At 48.8% G+C, this 19,277-nt stretch overlaps 1 protein-coding gene across 5 annotated transcripts in view; it reads right to left on the minus strand.

The window, feature by feature from the left end:
• Positions 1–2,314: 2,314 nt before the first annotated feature.
• atp2b4 (ATPase plasma membrane Ca2+ transporting 4) overlaps positions 2,315–19,277 on the minus strand; it is a 99,489-nt gene continuing 82,526 nt past the window's right edge. For 2 of the 5 annotated variants that reach the window (XM_064306036.1, XM_064306035.1), the window contains 5 exons: positions 18,157–18,368; positions 17,707–17,814; positions 16,213–16,395; positions 12,104–12,311; positions 3,652–3,787 (listed from right to left, as the gene is read on the minus strand). In XM_064306036.1, coding sequence (XP_064162106.1) covers positions 3,783–3,787; positions 12,104–12,311; positions 16,213–16,395; positions 17,707–17,814; positions 18,157–18,368 — 716 coding nt within the window. In that variant the 3' untranslated portion in view covers positions 3,652–3,782. Of the gene's footprint in view, positions 3,788–12,103; positions 12,312–16,212; positions 16,396–17,706; positions 17,815–18,156; positions 18,369–19,277 lie in introns of all 5 variants that reach the window. The other 3 variants (XM_064306034.1, XM_064306032.1, XM_064306037.1) reach the window with 2 other exon arrangements.

Genomic DNA, 19,277 nt, shown 5'->3' on the forward strand with positions numbered 1-19,277 from the left:
GGTGGAGGAGCACACAGGCAATGGTAACCCTGGCGACAATGCGAAGAGAGGAACAAAAAGGATTGTACACGACACTTTGGCAGAACATTCTTAAAGCTATGCTGGTGATCAATAACAACCGATTGCCCACTTTTTTAAACCTGCAGATCAACAGTCAGCCTTCGTGTTATTATTTACAGCATACTGAATGTATAAGAGTCATTTTCGTTCCATAAAGTACTGTTATATTTTTTCCGCTTTTGGCAGGACTATGAAAGGGGTTTTTTTTCCACTGTACAAATGTGTCCCTGGACATAAGCCTCGAACACACACCCCACTGTAAAGGCATTCCAGCATCTATCCCAATGTGCCACAGACACACCTATCGAGGGGGGGAAGGAATGTCACTCCACCCTCAAAGTGCATTTAACGAAAACATCCTCAGAATTTTCCCTCTGGTTTTTAAATCAACATTTTCCTATGTCATTTTTAGGTTTATCATTCTCAAATGATAACGTTGAAATCATTTATTTGAACAATTCAACTAAAAACCAGTCATCTAAATCACCACTCCCCATACTCAATAAATTAAACTTGCTGTCAATTCAACCAGTAAGAACGGAAAAATATAGAAAATATATATATAATATATAATATAGATATATAGAAAAAAAATATACTTCAGAATTAATCTGTATTATTTAAAAGTATTGTTTCATTGTAATTTTAAATGTATTTTATTTACTCCACTAACCATTACTTAACTACTAAATTACAAAATAAGGAAAGGTAAAGCAATAGAAATCCTCAGGTGGAACAGAGAAAGAATCTTCAGTTTCATAACTGTGGAATACACCTTCTATACCAACACAAAGACAGAGAAAAGACTGCAAGTCACGTGGTCACACTAAGGGGAGGTCAGCAAAACTGATTGGTTGGTGAAGTCTCGCGCGGAGAGTTCGTCCAATGGCATGGCTTAAGTGGTAAACAAAGTCGTTTTTCGTTTTTGAGGCCACAGTACTGGATGGCTAAGAACGCTCTACAAACGCAGCATAAATATAAACATTTGCAAAATTACTCTACCAAGTATTTCTCTCATTTACCTAATGCTGCCAAGATCTTCAGCGTACATATATTATATATTTAAAATACTAAACAGTACTAAATATAAAAATACGTAAGAATTGTAAAAAAAAAACAAAAACAAAAAACAAACAAAAAAAAAATAAAACATTGTGATAGTTTTCTATATGAAAACCACGCAAAACAGCTTCCCCATTATTTCTATATTTCAATAAATTGGGAGAGACAGAAAGGAATCTTATTACCAGTGTGGGGAAGTGTAACCTGGAGCATATGCTGACTATATTCAGTAAACAATTCAGTGGTCTTTTTTCTCGGCAGTGACACGTTGTCTTCGATTTGGTTTTTTTCTGGGAACATCAGAAATAGAAATAAAAAACAAATGGGATATAAAAACAACCTAGAAAATATGGCTGTGATTAAGTAGAAAAAGTATATTAGAGGATTCCATTTAACCTAGATATGAAAAAGTTTGAATGTGGCAGTACTACAGTATTGGTAAGCACACAAAAAAGATCCTCCAGGCCACAATCGCGAAAAAACCGGCAGTCTGTGGTATTCTTACACCTGTTAGGTTTGATTAGAAGAACAGTTACAGGACCAAACAAATGATTTCTGTTGCATATACTTTTTTTTTTTTTTTTTAGCTTGTTTGTTAGGTATAATTTATTTTGACACTTAAAACATGCACAAACGTGCCCTATCACTATACTGTTGGGGAGACACGTTGGGTTATGGATCATAGTTCCTGATCGATCCACTGGTGGTACAGTGGGAGTGATGGACTCAGGCGTCAGCGCAACATAAACAACAAAACTCAAAAATCGATGGAGGTCTATGAGAGAAATCGTTTTACCCCATTTCAAGCACTAAAAGGCAAACGCACTTCCTATTGTTCAGTCTTTTTAGGTACAGAAAATGATCTATTTCGCACATTTTTTGGAGAAGAAAAAATAATCACAGTTCTCCTTCTCATTTTGTACACCAATACTCCTGCACAGTTAATATATTTACAACTCTCGAAAAACTGCAATCCCACCCATCCCAAACGAAATCTGAGGAGTAAATGCATGCTATGAAGGGCGAATAGTACCTAAAAGGAAATATTACTTTTCGTGACTTCAAATTTAATTTCGAGGGACTGATGAAGATCGAGACTAGGGATCCCCGTGGCTGTCTGATTGGATGAAATATGTGGTCAGGCCCTCCCACTCCCGTCACTCATTAAAGGGGTTTTTACATCACCGTGCAGTTACCTTTAGCCGCAGAAAGGGGGCGATCTTTAATGCATCGGCACCAGCATGGTCTGGCAATTCAACGCTTTTCTTTTCAGTGCATAAACAATTCACTGGAATAGTGCAGCAGCCTAAGCGATGTCCTTCTGAAAACGTGCATACAAATTACCAGGAAAAAAAACAAAAAACAAAAAACAAAAACTATTTTAAGAACCTTCTGGAAAAAATAGCACGAAAAAGAAAAGACCTGCTATGCATTTGATTCATTTTAAACATTATATTCAGGAAAAAGAAACTCTGAAGCCAGTCACAATTTACATTCACTATACTATGTGGAAAAAAATGGTCAAAATAATATCTTAGTAATTTGAGTTGAATAAGCTTTACAACAATTAGCCAATTCAGTGTTACGATTGAGGTCATATGCACAATATACACATGTACATAACAAATGTACTTGTTTTCTGGTTCTGTGTGCATGTATGCCAACAGTACATATGTGAGCGCAATCGTATTTAAAAAAAAAAACACATTTCAATTCTAGATGTTAAAATTTGTTTTTTTTTTTTTTAAAAAGAACAAAAGCAACAGAATAATAAACAGAAATGAACATAAGAAAATAAATATAGGAGATGGCGTTCACAAAGTGACAGAAGGCAAGGGTACGGTCTCTGCGATGCGGGGGGGTTGGGGTGGGGGGGTTGGGACCCTTGTGGCCCCGCCCGTGCGTTAGATTGTGTGTCTTGCGGCTGCAACGTACATTCAGCACACACAAGCCGAGGTGGGGGGTGGGTGGGTGGGGGGGGCAGGTGGGGGTTGGGGGGGGGTGGGGGGGGGTCGGGGAAAGGTGCGGGAGAGGCGGAGGCGCACCTCAAACAGCTTCCGAGAGAACGGCTGCACCTCATACTGCGTTGGAGCGTCCGTGAGTCCACCAGAGGGGCCAGGGGTGTGTGTGTGTGGGTGTGTGTGTGTGTGTGTGTGCGTGTGTGTGTGTGTGTGTGAGTGTGTGTCTGCGTGTGTGGGTGTCTCTGTCTGTGTGTGTGTGTGTGTGCGTGTGTGTGTGTGTGTGTGTGTGTGTGTGAGTGTGTGCGCGTGTCTGTGTCTCTGTGTGTGTGCGCGTGCGTGTGTGTGTGTTAGTGTGTGTGCGCGTGTCTGTGTGCGCGTGTCTGTGTCTCTGTGTGTGTGCGTGCGTGTGTGCGTTTGGGGCGGGGTCATCAGACCGAGGTCTCCTGGCTGTGGAGGGGGTTCCCGGGGGGTGCCCCGGCCCCCGAGGTAGAGGCCCCCCCCGACCCCCCGACGGGGCCTTTGGAGGGCTCGGGGTGGGTCTCGATCTCGACGCCGTTCTCCTCTATCGTGGGGATCCTAGCCTCTTCTTCGTCGGACATGGGGCCGAATTCGGGATGGGACATAAAGTTGTGGATGGAGCTTCGGGATTCCGGCTTCTCCAGCCCCTCGTACAGAGAGCTGCGGAACGCGTTGACCACTTTAATCTGGGAGAGAGACGGAGAGACGCACAGTCAGACACAACAAACTGCCGCCATTTCCCTCCCGGGTGGACTGGCTCGTGGAGCGGGAGGTGTGGGTGGAGAGTGGGGGATGAGGGAGGAGTGTGGGTGGGGAGTGGGGGATGAGGGGTCGGGGATGGGGGTTGGGGTGGGGGCGGGTGACGTGGGGCTTGTCTGCAGGAATAAAATGGTCAGTCGTGAGGAATGGGAAGATGGAGGTCTCACTGTGGTCTCTGCTTAAAACAACACACATGGGGGGGAAAACACACACACACACACACACACACACGATGAGCGCAACGCAAAAATGTCCGGACGGCGAACACATGGATCAACTGAAACGCAAAAACACATTGAGTGAAAATGACGAGGGCGAGGGTGGCGGTGGTGTGGCACAGCAAAATCCAGGGGCACGGCAAAAACACACGATATCACAACATCACGACATCACAACCACGGGAGCACACCGAGCGGGCATGCTCTCACTGTCCGGTTAAGGCACCCAAAAAACACACATCACAACATCACAATCACAGGAGCACACGGAGCGGCATGCTCTCACTGTCCAGTTTAAAGGCACCGCAAAAACACACAACATCACAACCACGGGAGCACACAGAGCGGGCACAATCTCACTGTCCGGATGAAGGGCACCGCAAAAACACACAACATCACAACCACGGGAGCACACCGAGCGGCATGCTCTCACTGTCCGGTTTAAAGGCACCGCAAAAACACACAACATCACAACATCACAACCACGTGAGCACACCGAGTGGCATGCTCTCACTGTCCGGATTAAAGGCACCGCAAAAACACACAACATCACAACCACGAAACACACGGAGCACACTCCACTGTCGGTGAAGGCACGCATCTTTCTCAACGGCCAACATCAGAGAAAAAAAACTTTTTGCTCGGCCTTCAACGGCAGCAACAAGTGGGCACGCGACAGGCACGGACAGACTCATGCATGTGGACAGCGAAGGCACAAGCGAGGCTTCATCATGCAAAGCCAAGAGAGGCGCCAGACAGCAATGTGCTAATGCAGGGGTAAGACGGGGAGAGAAGGGAGCTGGCGGAGAGATGACGATGGAAGAGAGAGAGGGGGGAGAGGGAGGAGGAAAGAGAGGTATGGTGTGGAAGAGGAAGAGAGGCGAAGACAGCAGATGGGTAGGAGTGACAGGGAGGAAGAGAGAGGGAGGAAGAGGGTAAAGAGGGAGGAGAAGCGAGTGTGTGGAGAGAGAGAGATGGAGATGGAGAAAGGGAGAGGGAGAGAGAGGGGGGGTAGAGGGAGGGAGGAAGAGAGAGAGAGAGAGGAGAGCAGATGGGGAGGGAGGGAAGAAGGGAGGAAGAGAGAAGGAGATGGAGAGGGAAAGAGGGATAAAGAGAGAGAGGGAGAAGCAGAGTGTGTGTGAGAGAGAAAGAGAGATGGAGATGGAGAAAGGGAGAGGGAGAGAGAGGCAGAGAGAGAATTGTAGAGATTCTGGATGCATATTTCCAGTTATGACTTGCTGACTAGGCTATTCTTTAAAATCTCATTTTATCTGTCTGGGGGGTCTGTATGTATGACTTTAAAAATATGCGCCCTCTAAGACTGCATACGTTAGGCACTGCCCAAGTGCTGAACATCACGAAAAAAAACATCAATCTACAGTAAAAATTATATTTCATTTTTCAGTCGGTCAATACTCACTGATCCGAATCTATGTAAAAACACTTTCCTGGCAGCCCGGACTAAAACTGGCAGGAGAGAGATACTGTACATTATTTAGAAAAGAATAAAAAAAAATCAATGGAAGATAAGTGTGGAAGCGATACATGTTACGGGCATGAAAACGACCCAGGCAGTCCGTTCAGAGGTGAGGTAAATGGAAACTGGAGAGAGTAATGGATATTTCAACCGCTGGTTTCGGCAGATCCATCCAAAAAAGAAGCGGCCATTCTTCCGCCGGGTCGCTTAGTGATAAAGAGCTGTCTGCCCGCGTTAGACGTTGCCTTTAACGTGATTCAGTAGCGCCGCGAAAACTCTCACAGCCAATCGAATGGGAAAGAAGGGGCGATGGATGTAGCGTGTGCTCTGATGTAGCACGTACCTCGCCCCGTGAAATTAAAGGGGGGACTGTATTGGCTGTGACAACGGATCGCCATCGGAAATACGCCTTGGCGAACACACGCTGCATCCTGCAGGCCTGAACGAGACGCGCAAATACTGCAATTTCCTCTAAATGCCACACAGTAGGCTTTCAATGAAACTTTAACCAAAAAGCCAATGGGCATTTTAAAAGACGTAGCGCACATTATGTCTTTATAGAGAAGAGCGCAACACACCGCGCTTTCTGCGAAGCGACGCAGAGCAGAAGAGGACTGGGATATAAACGTTAACACCTTCGCTACAGCGGCGAGGGATTTCAGCGCGCAGGCTGAAGGCTGCTCTTAAGAAGGGCTGTCTAACGGTCGGTCCACGTTTAAGCTTTTTATTTACCGCAGTCATTCTGGAGAAATGGCGGCCGACGGCCGCGCGCAGGAATATCCGTCTCCGAGCGCCAGAGGAGTTACTCAGTCGGCTCTGCGGAAGCAGAAGACACGCCCCCCTGGACACAAGCACACACCGCGCAGGCTAACACCAAATAAATGGACTGTGAAATAACCATCTATGTGAGCCCATCGGGAGCGGAATGCAGTCCAGTCACGTTGCCATTTCAATCCGGAAATTCATTTAACTGTCAGGTTAGGACTAAATGTCCTAAATCTTCAGATCCTATATTTTATATACTTTTTTTTGAGTTGATTTTACAGCACGGGTCAAAAGGGCTTGCTGTGCCTTGCCGGATTTTTAACAGCAGTCCCGCTGAACGATGAAAAGCATGAATGGCTTTCTGTCACTCAACATGAAGGCGGAGCTTCAATTGGCTCCGCCCACCACACAGTTATATTTGGGCAGTGTTCATAGCTTCCTGTCTTTCATTTATTTATTTCTTTATATGTTAACCTTTATTTATACAGGGTAGGTGGGGGCACTGGTGTGGAACCTCAGACCAGGAAAGCCCCTGGTAGTGGGTGGAGGGGTGTGGGGGCTTTGGGGGCTCTATTGTGGAACCTCACAGAAGACAGAAAGAAACTGATAGTTGGGGGGGGGGGGGGGTATTATTTTGGGGGCTCTGTTGTGGAACCTCACAGAAGCTGGAAAGCCCCTGGTAGTGTAGGGGGAGGTTCGCTGCATCGCACGGTCTCTGGGATTTCATTATCATCCCACCGTGTGTCAGTCACCGGGGCTGACCTGTTGTGATTAATGCTGTGGCAGTCTGCCTCCCTGACATGCGATCCGTCTGCAGCTGGGACACGACACACAAACATATGGGTCTCCCTCCGAGGCTCCCTCCGCCCCCCCCCTCCCGAACACCCCCCCCCCCCCCCCCCCGCGGTGCGTTTCCGCTGTGCCAGCCGTCAGTTGCACTTCATTGACCTAAGGCTGTCACTAACATACACACCGCCATTTCCACACTTCCGTCGAGGATGGTGGCATTGGTGACAGTTGGTGGTTGGGGGGAGGGGGGTTCAACCTTTTATGTTTTATGTTATGACTACCCACTGTGTCCTCACAACCACTTTAAAAATGACTGCATTTCAGCTTATGGGACTGCTGTGTGGTTCAGCACAGGCACAACATACTGACGTACAAAATCAAAACAAACATGATTGAGAACACAAAGAGAAATTAACTGCGTGGTCTATTTCCCTGGTTTTGGGAGCTTTGGATTATGTAATACACTGATAATATATATATTCTTTAATTCATATCTGTGCAGATCATTGTCTGGTCAGAACGCAAGCATTGGCGAGCGTTAGCTCAGTGCAGCCAACACACTGATTATGTGTCCGTCTGTCTCAAATCAAACTCCTCCAGGAGTTCATGAGTTAATACACCTGTGACACTCAGAGGGGTCTATATGACCGGCTCCGTGAGAAATGCATTCACAGGAAGCACATGCATTTGACTTTAAAAACGCTCGGACCAGCTGGTGCAAGACCTATAAATTATTCCAAATGAGCACTTAACAAATCCCTGTTCCAACCACGGCATTAAATTTTAAAAAACGGGGACGTGTCCTGGAAGCACTTTTTCTCATTAAACGGCCCACCTGTGAGCGGCGGACAAGACACCGCGATCCCCCCCCGCCCCCCAGACCCCCCACCCCCACCCCCCCTACCCCCACCTCCTCCCCGGAGACAAGCACACGTCACGTCATTAGCAAATTGATCCCGGTCTGCTAAAGAAGATTCTCTTCGGACCGTTTAATTGCGGCGATTGTCTGAAGCGTCCATTTGCATAACAAGAAAAAAAAAAAATTAAAATCTGCACTCAAATTTAATTTGTTCTCTGAAGGATTTTGTTGTGCTAGGAATAGCCTGTTTATCTCACGTGGGTTCCTGTGGCTAGGTCTTCCTTCCGGCATCAGCATGTTCCTTCAATGGCTACTCTTTCAGACTGCAAACGATATCACTGGAGGGCTGTTTTACCCCCCCCCCCCCCCCCACCACACTCCCTCTCCCCCCCAAGCCCACCTGCCTCTGTGATCTGTATCATCATTATTTTTAAATCCTACAGAGAGTTTATGAAGCCCTTTATGTAGCCTACTCCCCTATGTAAGGTAGAGAGAGAGAGAGAGAGAGGCACCGAGAGAACGAGAGAGAAGTAAAGAGAGAGAGAGGCAGAGAGAGAGAGGGGGAGGGAGAAGAGGCAGAGAGAGAGAGTGTGTGTGAGAGAGAGAGAGAGAGAGAGAGAGAATGAAGAAACAGCAGAAGAATAAGAGATGCAGGCAGTTTCAGTTGTAAACCAGTTGCAATGTGAAGAAAACATGAACAGAGCACCAGCATATCAGCGTAGATGAACGAACCCAAGACGCACAATAAACCTCAGCAGAGGTGCATGAGAGTCAGGGGGTATCAGAGTCACACAGCGAAAGCTCACAAGCATCACACTGCATCTACGCAACGCCGGCCGCCAGTTGTGTTGTTTTTCAAAGCCGCGCCTCCAAGCAGCGGGTTCCAATGGCGAACCGCTCCACCGTTAAAAGAAATCCATTTTAATTTCGGCGACGGCACCCTTCTGTGAAGCGGGACAGGCAGCCCCCGCCGCACGCTTCACTGGAACGCGTTTCAGACCGGAGGATCTGACGGTGGAGGATCGTGACTGTTTCCCATCACTCCCCCCCCCTTCGCCATCTTTCAGAGAAGGGTGTTTAAAGAGTCGCCCTGCAAACTGCACTGCAGCCGTCTAGCAGGCCACGACAGAAAACGTACAAATAACTTTTTTTGTAGCCCAACACCGTGGAAATTTCACTATTGAGGTTGCTAAGATATTTTATATATATATAAATAAACACCTCTGACTCATAATTCCTTTTAGAATACTAAGTATCAAGAATAGAGGGAGAGAGAGAGTGTGTAAAATGTCATTACTGATGAAGAGGGAGAGTGTGAGCAGGAGAGAGACAGAGGAAGAGAACAAAAGAACAGGAGAAGGGGGGAGGGAGAGAGAGAGCAAGAGAGAGAGGGAGAGAAAGAGGGAGGGAGAAAGAGGGAGAGAGGTGGAGGGAGGAAGAGAGACAGAGAGAATGAAGGAGAGAGAGCAAGAGAGAAAGGGGAGAGAGAGAGAGCAAGAGAAAGAGCGAGGGAGAGAGAGAGAGGGAGAATCAGAGAGTGAGAAAGAGAGAAAGAGCGAGGGAGAAACAGAGAGTGAGAAAGAGAGAGAAAGAGCGAGGGAAGGAGAGAGAGAGGAGGAGGGAGAAACGAGTGAGAGAGAAGAAAGAGCGAGGGAAGAGAGAGAGAGAGAGAGAGGGGGAGAAACCGAGTGAGAGAGAGAGAGAAAGAGCGAGGGAAGGAAGAGAGAGAGAGAGAGGAGGAGAAACCGAGTGGAGAGAGAAGAGAAGAGCGAGGGAAGGAGAGAGAGAGAGAGAGGGAGAAACCGAGTGAGAGAGAGAGTGAGAGAAAGAGCGAGGGAAGGAGAGAGAGAGAGAGGGAGAAACCGAGTGAGAGAGAAAGAGCGAGGGAAGGAGAGAGAGAGAGAGGGAGAAACCGAGTGTGAGAGAGAGCGAGAGAAAGAGCGAGGGAAGGAGAGAGAGAGAGGTGTCTGCAGCAGCTGTCATCTCCTCATGCGGCTCGGAGGCTTGGCGTGTGGGCGTGTCCGTCCTGGCTCTGTTGCCGGGCAGATGGAAAGTGTTGTCAGGTCAGAGGTGTGAGCGGCTCACTCTCGCGGTCCGCATGACCACGTTCGGGCCGCTCGCCCTTGTGCTGGCGGGCAGTCCGTTACGCGTCCACCACCTCAGCACATTTCTCTCTGGCCTTTTTAAAATATATATATATTTATATATATATTTTTTTTAAATTTATTTTTTTGCCCATTTCTTTCTTTTTCTCTGCCAGTGTTAAACTGTAGTGGTATGAATTTCAGAGCAGCTGCGACAGTCTGCAGCAGCACACCTCAGACCTGTGAACACACCCACACAGCGCCAGGCCCTGCAGAAAAAGCATGCCTCCCAGCCTTCAAGCAGAGGAGCTGGAAACTGAGCACAGGGGGAGAGGTGTGGAGAAAGTGAACACCAGCTCTCCGCCACACACATGCTCACGTCTGCATGTGTACAGCACAGAGGCACACACACACTCACACACACACACACACACACACACACACTCACCAACACATGTATGCTTGTGCAAGCACACACGGACACACATGAATGTTTGTGTGCACACACACACACTCACAAACACATGTATGCTTGCGCAAGCACGCACGCACACACACGAACGTTTGCACACACACACACACTCACAAACACATGTATGCTTGCGCAAGCACACACACGCACACACACGAATGTTTGCACACACACACACACACACACAAACTGTATAATACATCTGGAGTATGTTATAGAAACCGCCCAAATTAGACGTTTAAGGGGAGGGTGGGATCTCCTTTTAAGGCGCTGTTTCAGTGTGTGGATGGGCCTCACAATCAGGCATCATATCCACACCCTGTGAGTGTGTGTGTGTTAGCATGCATGCGTGTGCGTGTGTTAGCGTGTGTGCTGGGTTGGTGGGGTGGAAAGAAACTGTGCACGTTATGATTGTAATTGCATAATCTACAATACAATAAATAATGTGTGTAGTCGTTATAAATGATGGCAGCACTGTAAATTATTTTGTTTTTTACCTATATGAGAATGCTTGTGTTGCATAGTGCTTGTCTGTATTGCACCAATACCTAGTGTATTGCTACATCTTGGGTCAGATATGCCTTGAAAAAGAGATGTTCTACCTCAGTGGTTTTTCATAATAAAATACAGGCTAAAACACACACACAAACACAAACACACCAACACACGCACAAACACACACACACACACGTGCACGCGCACACACACACACAAACACACACGACACACACACGCACACACACACACACTCACACACACACACACACACACACACACACACACACACACACACAGGCACACACACACACACACACACGCACACACACAGTGCCAGCAGCACAGGAAACTGAGGAAGGATGCCGGTATTAAAAATGCAATTAACTCTCTGCTGTTAACCCTTCAGATCCAGCCTGGCCCCGTTCTGTGATGCACAAAATCATAACCTACGCGTTTTCCAAAAGACCTCCGGGGTCCTCGAAGGTACTCGACGGCTCCAGTATTAATTTCCGGGTATTATTTTGCCAAGTCAACAGAAAATCAAATGGCAACATCTGTCGGCAAGTCGCTGCATTAGCGTAAGACTCTGGAATTGAGGGGATTTTTCCCCGCGAATCGCATCCTGCGAACAGAATCAGAGACCCTCTCATTCGTCCACATTTTCATCAGTAGGACGTTTCTCCTTTTTCTCATTTTCTTTTTTCTTTTTCATTAAGGGGTCTCAGAGGGGTTAACGCACGCGAGGGCAATCAGGCCCGGAGCGCCGAGAGAGAGATGAGATGCGTCGGTTAGGAATTTAAAAAAAGAAGAAGAAAAAAAAAAAAACAGCAGCGGGAGGAGGAGGAGGAGGAGAAGGAAGAGGAGGAAGAAGAGGAGGAGGAGTGAGTCAAAAATGCAGCGCAAGGGCAGCTCGGGCCCGAGGATGAGTGCGGAAGGGGGGATGCACGTGAACAGAAGAAGTAAAAGAAGAAGAAGAAGAAGGAGCGGTTATCCGCGGTGAGGCTGATGGCGCGGCTGGGGGTCATGCAGCTTTGGTTTGGAGAGGGGCGGAGGGGGGGGGGGGGGCCGCGTGCGCACTCACTGCCTGCAGCGGAGGAGGAAGCGGAGGCGGCCGGCGCGGTCGCCGCCGCCGCGGTAGAATTGGCGGACAGGGAAGAGGAAGAGATCCCCACGTGGGTGGGGCTAGAAACAGTTTTTGCGTCGTTGTGCTGGCTGACCACCGAGGGCTGCCGACGCAGGGCCCCGGGGACGGCGGTCTGGCCCGTCTGGAATGTATAAACAACGTCCATCTGCAAAGAACAGGGGGAGAGTCAGAGAGAGAGAGAAAAGCCAGGCAGAGCAAGACTTATGCCAGGGCAGACACACTGTTATTCCACACAGAGAGAGAAAAAGAGAGAGAGAGAGAGAAACCACACTTCAGCTTGAAGGGATAAGGAGGGGGGAGGAAGGGGGCTTTGGGAGGAAGGGGAAGGGTGGATTTTTAAGGCATTGTTGTATATAGGGAGTGACTCTTTACTTTTGAACTCTTTAACGTGTGATGTCACAAATACGCGATTAGAATGTTCTTAACCGAACATTCTAAAGCTGATGTAGCAATCCCTGCTGGTGATTTGAAAGCAATCCAGAGTTCTAGAACAATGACTTATAATTTTGAATAAAAAAACCATTCCAAAAAAACCTGCTCCTTAAAGGGTTTAAGGGAGAGGCTTTGAGCGGTTACAGAAAAAGGGAACTCCAAACGCAAGAGCTGACGAAAAAGAAAAAGAAAAAAACAATTTCCGCTGGGCTTTTTTTTTTTTTTTTGTCCTTTTGCGAGAACAGTTTCTGCGCCAATTATCTTCCTTTTCAGTGTGACCGACCATGCGTGATGAAAAATGAATCCGATGAAGCGGTCAGGGTTTGCAAAAAAAAAAAAAAAAAAAAAAAAGGGGAGTGCGATAAAGAGCTAATTAGTTCACTGGCTTTGCGGTCGGCTTCTTGACTTAAGCACTCAAAAGTCAGACTCTTGAGTTTTGGGTTTTTGGGGCTTTACCATTGTCAGTGTAATGTGTGGGGGGGGGGGGAGGGGGGGGGGAGAGATTTAGTGAGGGGACGCAGGGAGCAGGGGACTGGGACAGTAGAAGCTGAGGAACAACTTGAGAAAAACCCATTAACGCGCTCCGCTGCGGAGAGGGGCTCGCTCCGTTACCCAACACGGGAAACCGTATCCCGCTACAAACACCCTGCCGCACGCTGAGAGGACACACCCTGCAGTACTGCGGATCAGCAGGAGAGCCACGATAAGGACGTGAATTTAGAGACGCTGCTAGACATCTTGTTTGCACAATCATCTTTGACCGGGGTGATGGGCTTCAAGGAGGCTCTTTGCAGCATCGATATGCAGCATGCCAAACACACGAGTGTTGGGTTGTGCCTATGTGTATGGGGGGGGGGGGGGCTTTTGCTCACCATAGTAAATCAGTGTTTGCATTCATTGGATCTATCTCAGGAAATTAACTTTATGATTTCAATCAAACCTGCAGCACCTTAATGTTATTTTAAGATGAGATTTCGATGGGAGACGGTGCCAGGTTTTTTTTACTCAGGCATATTTAAAATGAGTAATAAAATCATAATTACAGGTATTATTTTATTAAGACTGATAATATATTTTAAAAATATGATCTGTGTGTGTGTGTGCGTGTGTGTGTGCCTGTGTGTGTGCTTGTGTGTGGGTGTGTGTGTGCTTTTGTGTGTGTGTGCGTGCCTGTGTGTGTGCTTGTGTGTGTGGTGTGTGGCCTTGTTGTGTGGCTTGCTTGTGTGTGTGGGTGTGCGTGCCTTGGTGTGTGTGCTTGTGTGTGCTGTGGGTGTGTGTGTGTGTGTGTGTGTGCTTTTGTGTGTGTGTGCGCGCCTCTGTGTGAGAGATGAAATCCAGAGATAAGGGAACGGCGAGTGAAAAAAGTCCGCAAATCAACAAATAAACCTCAGATCTGACAAACAAATCAAATCTAGGCAAAAAAATAAAAATAAATAAAGGTGCGATCCTGCACCACGTAATGAACTCTCGAGATGGAAGCAAACACCCAGAGGAGTAACAAGCAGAACCTGCAACAAAACAAGCTTCATCAAAAACCCTGCAGAAGACAGGAGAATGAAAGGCAGCCCAAACAAACCGTACGCTGGCATCTGGGAGGGGGGGGGGGGCAGTCTGAACCTTCCACGACCTCGCTTACCTCACATCTGACAAAAAAAGGCCCCCTTTTTACATCCAATCAGCCAAAATTCCCATTATATTTTCCACAAGAAAGGAGATTAATGAAGCCCAAGGGGAAGAGAAAGCTTTGCCTTGGGCTAAATGTTCCTACGTATTCCCTCCCATCCACTGCGGGCGAACCCGTCCTGCTCCTCCTTTGAAGGAATATAAGGCTGGGGATGTATAACGCTTATTAAAATGATCTCGCCCACAAAACCACGCCGCAGCTTGCAGATGTACACATATATATAAAAAAATAAATCAATTGGGGGGGTGGAGGGGGGGTGCTGTAGATTGATTTTGTCATTGTTGAGGAACATCATGCACTTATGTAAGACCCTGTCATGGGAGGAGGCGTTCTAAATGGATACTCCTACACCCCTGCTGAAACGAAAGGGAACGAAAGAATGGGGAAAGAAGCTTTCGCCTTCACGTCCTCGTACGCGGCCGCTCCGCTGAAATCTCCCTGTGCAAAGACGGATGGCAGGCGTGAAATTCGGTTCGTAAAACGAGCGGGACGGGCGCTGCCTGTACCTCCCACCTCGCAGGACGCCCCGTTGCTTCACCACGGTTTTCACCCTCCTCCTGTTCTCCTCCGCCCCCCCCCCCCCCCGCCCCATGAGATTTCGGAGACTAACGTTCCCCTCCCCGGCAGGGAGCTACTTACCTCCCCCCCCCCCCGGCAGCGCACCTCTATTTCTAACCAGGGGACCCTCGGGCGAAAAGGAGAAGAGGGACCGAGCGGCTGCTTGAAGGCCCCGAGTGAGCGCGGCTCTCTCCGATGTCGCTAGGCGACCAGCGGCGCACATTTTCCACAGGGCTACTCTGGGGACCCCGAGCGGCGTAGAGGAGGCGGGGACCGTCGATCGCGCTCCATAAACAGGTTTAAAAAGCACAGGACGTTACAGCAGGTGTGTAAAAGGTGTGCTCAAAGACGACACGTTTCTCAACCTAGAAAAAGGCCAATCGCGTTATTTCAGGAGCGATGTTAAAATGCAAATCGTTACGACAAAGTAAAAAACACATTTCGGTACGAAGATTCAACAGAGTCGACTCAAAGAGCACACAGTCCACCAGAAAAAAAAGCAGCTCGAGGAAATTCCATTAAAATATTTAAAACACTTTTTAAAAACATTTCAAAACATTCAGCCAGTCAAAAGAGCAAGGGTAGTGAGGAAAAAAGAAAAATCAAAATGGCAGAACTGCGTACTGTGTTAGGTTTGTTTCACGGTTGACATTTTTTTGAATGACTTGCATTTTTGTTAATGTGGAGGGAAGACAGTGAAGGGTCTAAACCAACATCCTCAAACTCCAGTCCTGGAGGGCTGCAGTGTCCGCGGGTTTTTGTGGTTTCCTTTCAATCAACAGCCAATTAAGGCCTTGAGAACGCACTGTGGGGACTCGTTAGCCAATCAATGACTGAAATGAATAACCGAAACGCACATAGAAAGCAGCAGACACTGCGGCCCTCCGGGACTGAAGTTTGACACCCCTGGACTAAATGCTGAGTCTGACCCTTCTCTCTCTACCCTCAGTCCCGCCCACTTTTTGCACTCTTCGAAATGCAACATCCATCCACCATCCTTACACGAACGGAGGGGCACCAGTAATTAAAAACCTGCTAGCCCCCCCCCCCCATTGGCCACATACAGATAAGCTTCCCGGCAACGTGGAGCCCATTGGAAGACCTGCAGAACGACCCAACCTAGACAAACAGTCAAGGGAGGAGATAAGAGACAGTGAGGATTAGACAGGGGGGGCTGATCCACTCCCTGGGTATAAGAGCCCCTCCTTCCATCAGCCGTGCTGTGAAAAACGAAATAGTAAAACGTCAGGCTGGGGTGGGTAAGGGGGGGGGGGGGGGCAGTGAGGGTTCTCCTCCCAGGCTGGGCTTGAATAGCAGAAGGGGAACGGGGGGGGGGGGGGGGACTGGGGGTGGGGGGGGTGGGGGGTCGTACCTGAGTCTGGATGCGGTTCAGCCCACGGAACCAGAGGATCTGGCCCCTGCGGAGCTCCATTTCGGCGTGGTCGATCTCGTCCACGCCTCCCACCATCTCCTCGTCGTGGATCTCCTCCTTGGTGCCCCCGTGGCCCGCCTCCTTCAGGAACTTCAGCCGGTGCGTGGGAACGGCCGAGATGAGCTGGACGGACAGACGGACGGACGGACGGAAAGACAGCGGGTGAGCCCGGACCCTCGCACCTCGTTCTCATACACTGACCAGGAGCGTTCCACTTCAACACGTTTATTATAATGAGATGGGCGGAGCCTGCAAGTGATGTGACATCAGGCTGAATTACCCGCCCTCGTGATGTCACAGCTCTGGAGAGAGCTGTCAGTGTTTGGATTAAAATCAGCCGAAGACAAAACATCTCCCGCTTCATTACGAGGATGGAGAACGGTGAGATTCTGTTGCTAAGACGCTGATCCTGTTGTGCATCGACATTTTTCAGAGAGCCGTTCGTTACACGGACCGAGGACTCCGTCAGCCAGAGCCGTTTTCGGAAACACCTGTCCCAGGATGCCGAGCGGTTTTCCCTTTATTGACATCGGTGTGTGTGTGAGGCGGCTCACCGCGCCGCAGAGGAGCGGAGCGGGGAGGATTTCTGGGTAATGTCACCGGCAGGAGAACAGCGCGCAGGTTTAACGGCGGGGGGGGGGGGGGGGGGGATCAGGCTCACTGTCGCCGTGGGCTTATGGGAAGGTTTCGCCCGCTTTTTGGCATTTCGGGGGGAGGCGGATACGTACGGCGCGGCGGGACTGCCGTGCGGAGTTTGGCGTTCCCGAGGGCGCGAGCAAACGCGGGACGCGCCGCCTTTTTTTTTTTCCTTCATCCGCGGCGGCAAAAAAAAAAAAAAAAACTCACTACCGCCAAAAGCTCCAGTGACGGGAGGCCTTTCTGTTTGAGGACGGGTTTCGCGGTGGAAACCGCGCGCGCGGGTACCAGGCAACGACCCGCAGCTTCCCACGGCTCCGCTGGGCCGGCAGCGAGAAACGCACGCACCACGCGCATCGGGGGGAGGGAGGGAGGAGGAGGGAGGAGGGAGGGGCGGGGTTAGTCACAGACCTGTTTAAAAGGTGCAGAAATCGCACTTCCCCCTTTGGGGAAGGTGTCTGCGGCGCAAAGCGACATGCGCTCAAAAAAAGAGCCCGTTACTCCTCTCCAGCGGCTCCTAACGAAGCGAGCCGAGCGCTTTCTTCGCGGCGGTATAAATAAACCTGTGTGATTATAGCTTTACGGCGCTAAAATAGAAATGGCAGCAAGCACGATAGCACGATAGCACGGCGCGCGCTTTTGTCCTGACAACCGTTCACCACCTCATTCTAGAAAAAGAAAAAAGAAAAAAAAAAACTGTCGCCGGAGAGCGCCGTTTTTGCCTTGCAGATAACATACGTGTCCCACAATGCCGAGCGGCGTTTCATGAATAATGGAAAGGTGTAATGTTCTGCTGACCTGTCCCCAGAGCAGCTCCCCCACACCAATAAAGATGCACCACAGCCATTGGTCGATGGTGAGGGCGGTGCAGGAGAAAGGCTTCCCTCCAAACTGCACAATAATGATCTGAAAGGGACAGACACCACGTACGACAGCAAAGGGTCTTTTACAAAGCAGCCTCCGCCACCTGCTCAAACTCCAAATTACATTCATTACCCGCATTATAAGACATGCATTTTCATCCTCGATCAGTGTCTCACACAAAAGGTCAAAGGGACTAGGATGTGATGTGATTCTCATAAATATATTTCTGTCTATTATACATTCTCAGAAATATGAATATCCTGGATCCAGAATGTCAAATTTTACCATGTGTTGACTTCTTTTTTTCCAATAACCATTATATTGCAGTGAGCGGAATGGAACAGGATGGAACGGAACATGACCGTGCGAACGCAGGGAGGTCACCTGAAGGGCGAAGGTGCCGAGGACCACGCTGCAGAAGATGGGGTTGCGGTAGACGCCCTCGAAGACGTTCCTCTCGCCGTGGATCTTGCGGGCGTTGATCTCGTTGAAGAGCTGCATCATGACGAAGACGTTGAAGACGATGGTGTAGTGCTCGGAGGGCGGCGAGTGCAGGGGGGCGTTGCGGCCGCTGTCGATGTCGAAGAAGTTCTCCCCTGCGAGGCGGTGGGACGGGCGGAGAGAGAGAGAGGGCGGTCAACCCCGAGCACTGTTGCCACAGTTACGCAGGGGCATGCCTAACCGCGCGCAAACGCGCGGACGAAACGCTGGAGAACGAAGGACGGTCGTGCGTGGCGAGTGGTGTCAAGTGTAGAGTTTGACGTGCGAGCTTGCTACTGATTGGCTGTCTGCAGTCAACAGCCAATCAGAATGGCTTCTGATGGCGGTCATCCGTACCCCGACGAGCGGCGACAGTTACTCAAGCTTGTGCGCTTATCGGCAAAAAAATTTGATTCACGCAACAGCCGAAGTTAAAAAGCTTTCTGATTAGCCGTTACATAATGGCATTCTTGTATTCTTACATTGCAGCATTCGTGAGTGGATGAGGTTAAAGCCAATGTCCATAGCAACAGCACAGCAAACAGAACGGCAGAAGCCATTCTGAGCAGCTGGAATCAGGGCTGCTCGATATTGAATCGCGTTTATTTTTAAAACGTTATAAGGATAACTGTCACCATAGGGCGTCTAGGCAATCTGTCTTTTTTTTTTCTTTAATCATCCCTGATGCTGTAACAAACAACCGAACGTCACAGGCCATGTGAAATGCTTCCGAGAAAAAGTCAAACTCATATCTATTGGGTGATGAAAAGACAGCCTATCAGCAACAAGACCAAGATCTTCCATGTGACAGAAAAAACAAATCGCACGATCACACAAAAGATGTACGAGCTTGCTACTGATTGGCTGTCTACAGTCAACAGCCAATAGATATCAGTTGACGATGTATTTCACAGAACCATTTCACACGGCCTCTGATGTTCGGTAGTTCACTACCGCATCAGGTAAGATTAAAGAGAGAGAGAGAGAGAAAAAAATGATTGCCTATGCGCCCCATGGCGGCAGTT

Source organism: Anguilla rostrata, chromosome 13 (genome assembly GCF_018555375.3).
Source record: "Anguilla rostrata isolate EN2019 chromosome 13, ASM1855537v3, whole genome shotgun sequence".
Taxonomy (NCBI): domain Eukaryota; kingdom Metazoa; phylum Chordata; class Actinopteri; order Anguilliformes; family Anguillidae; genus Anguilla; species Anguilla rostrata.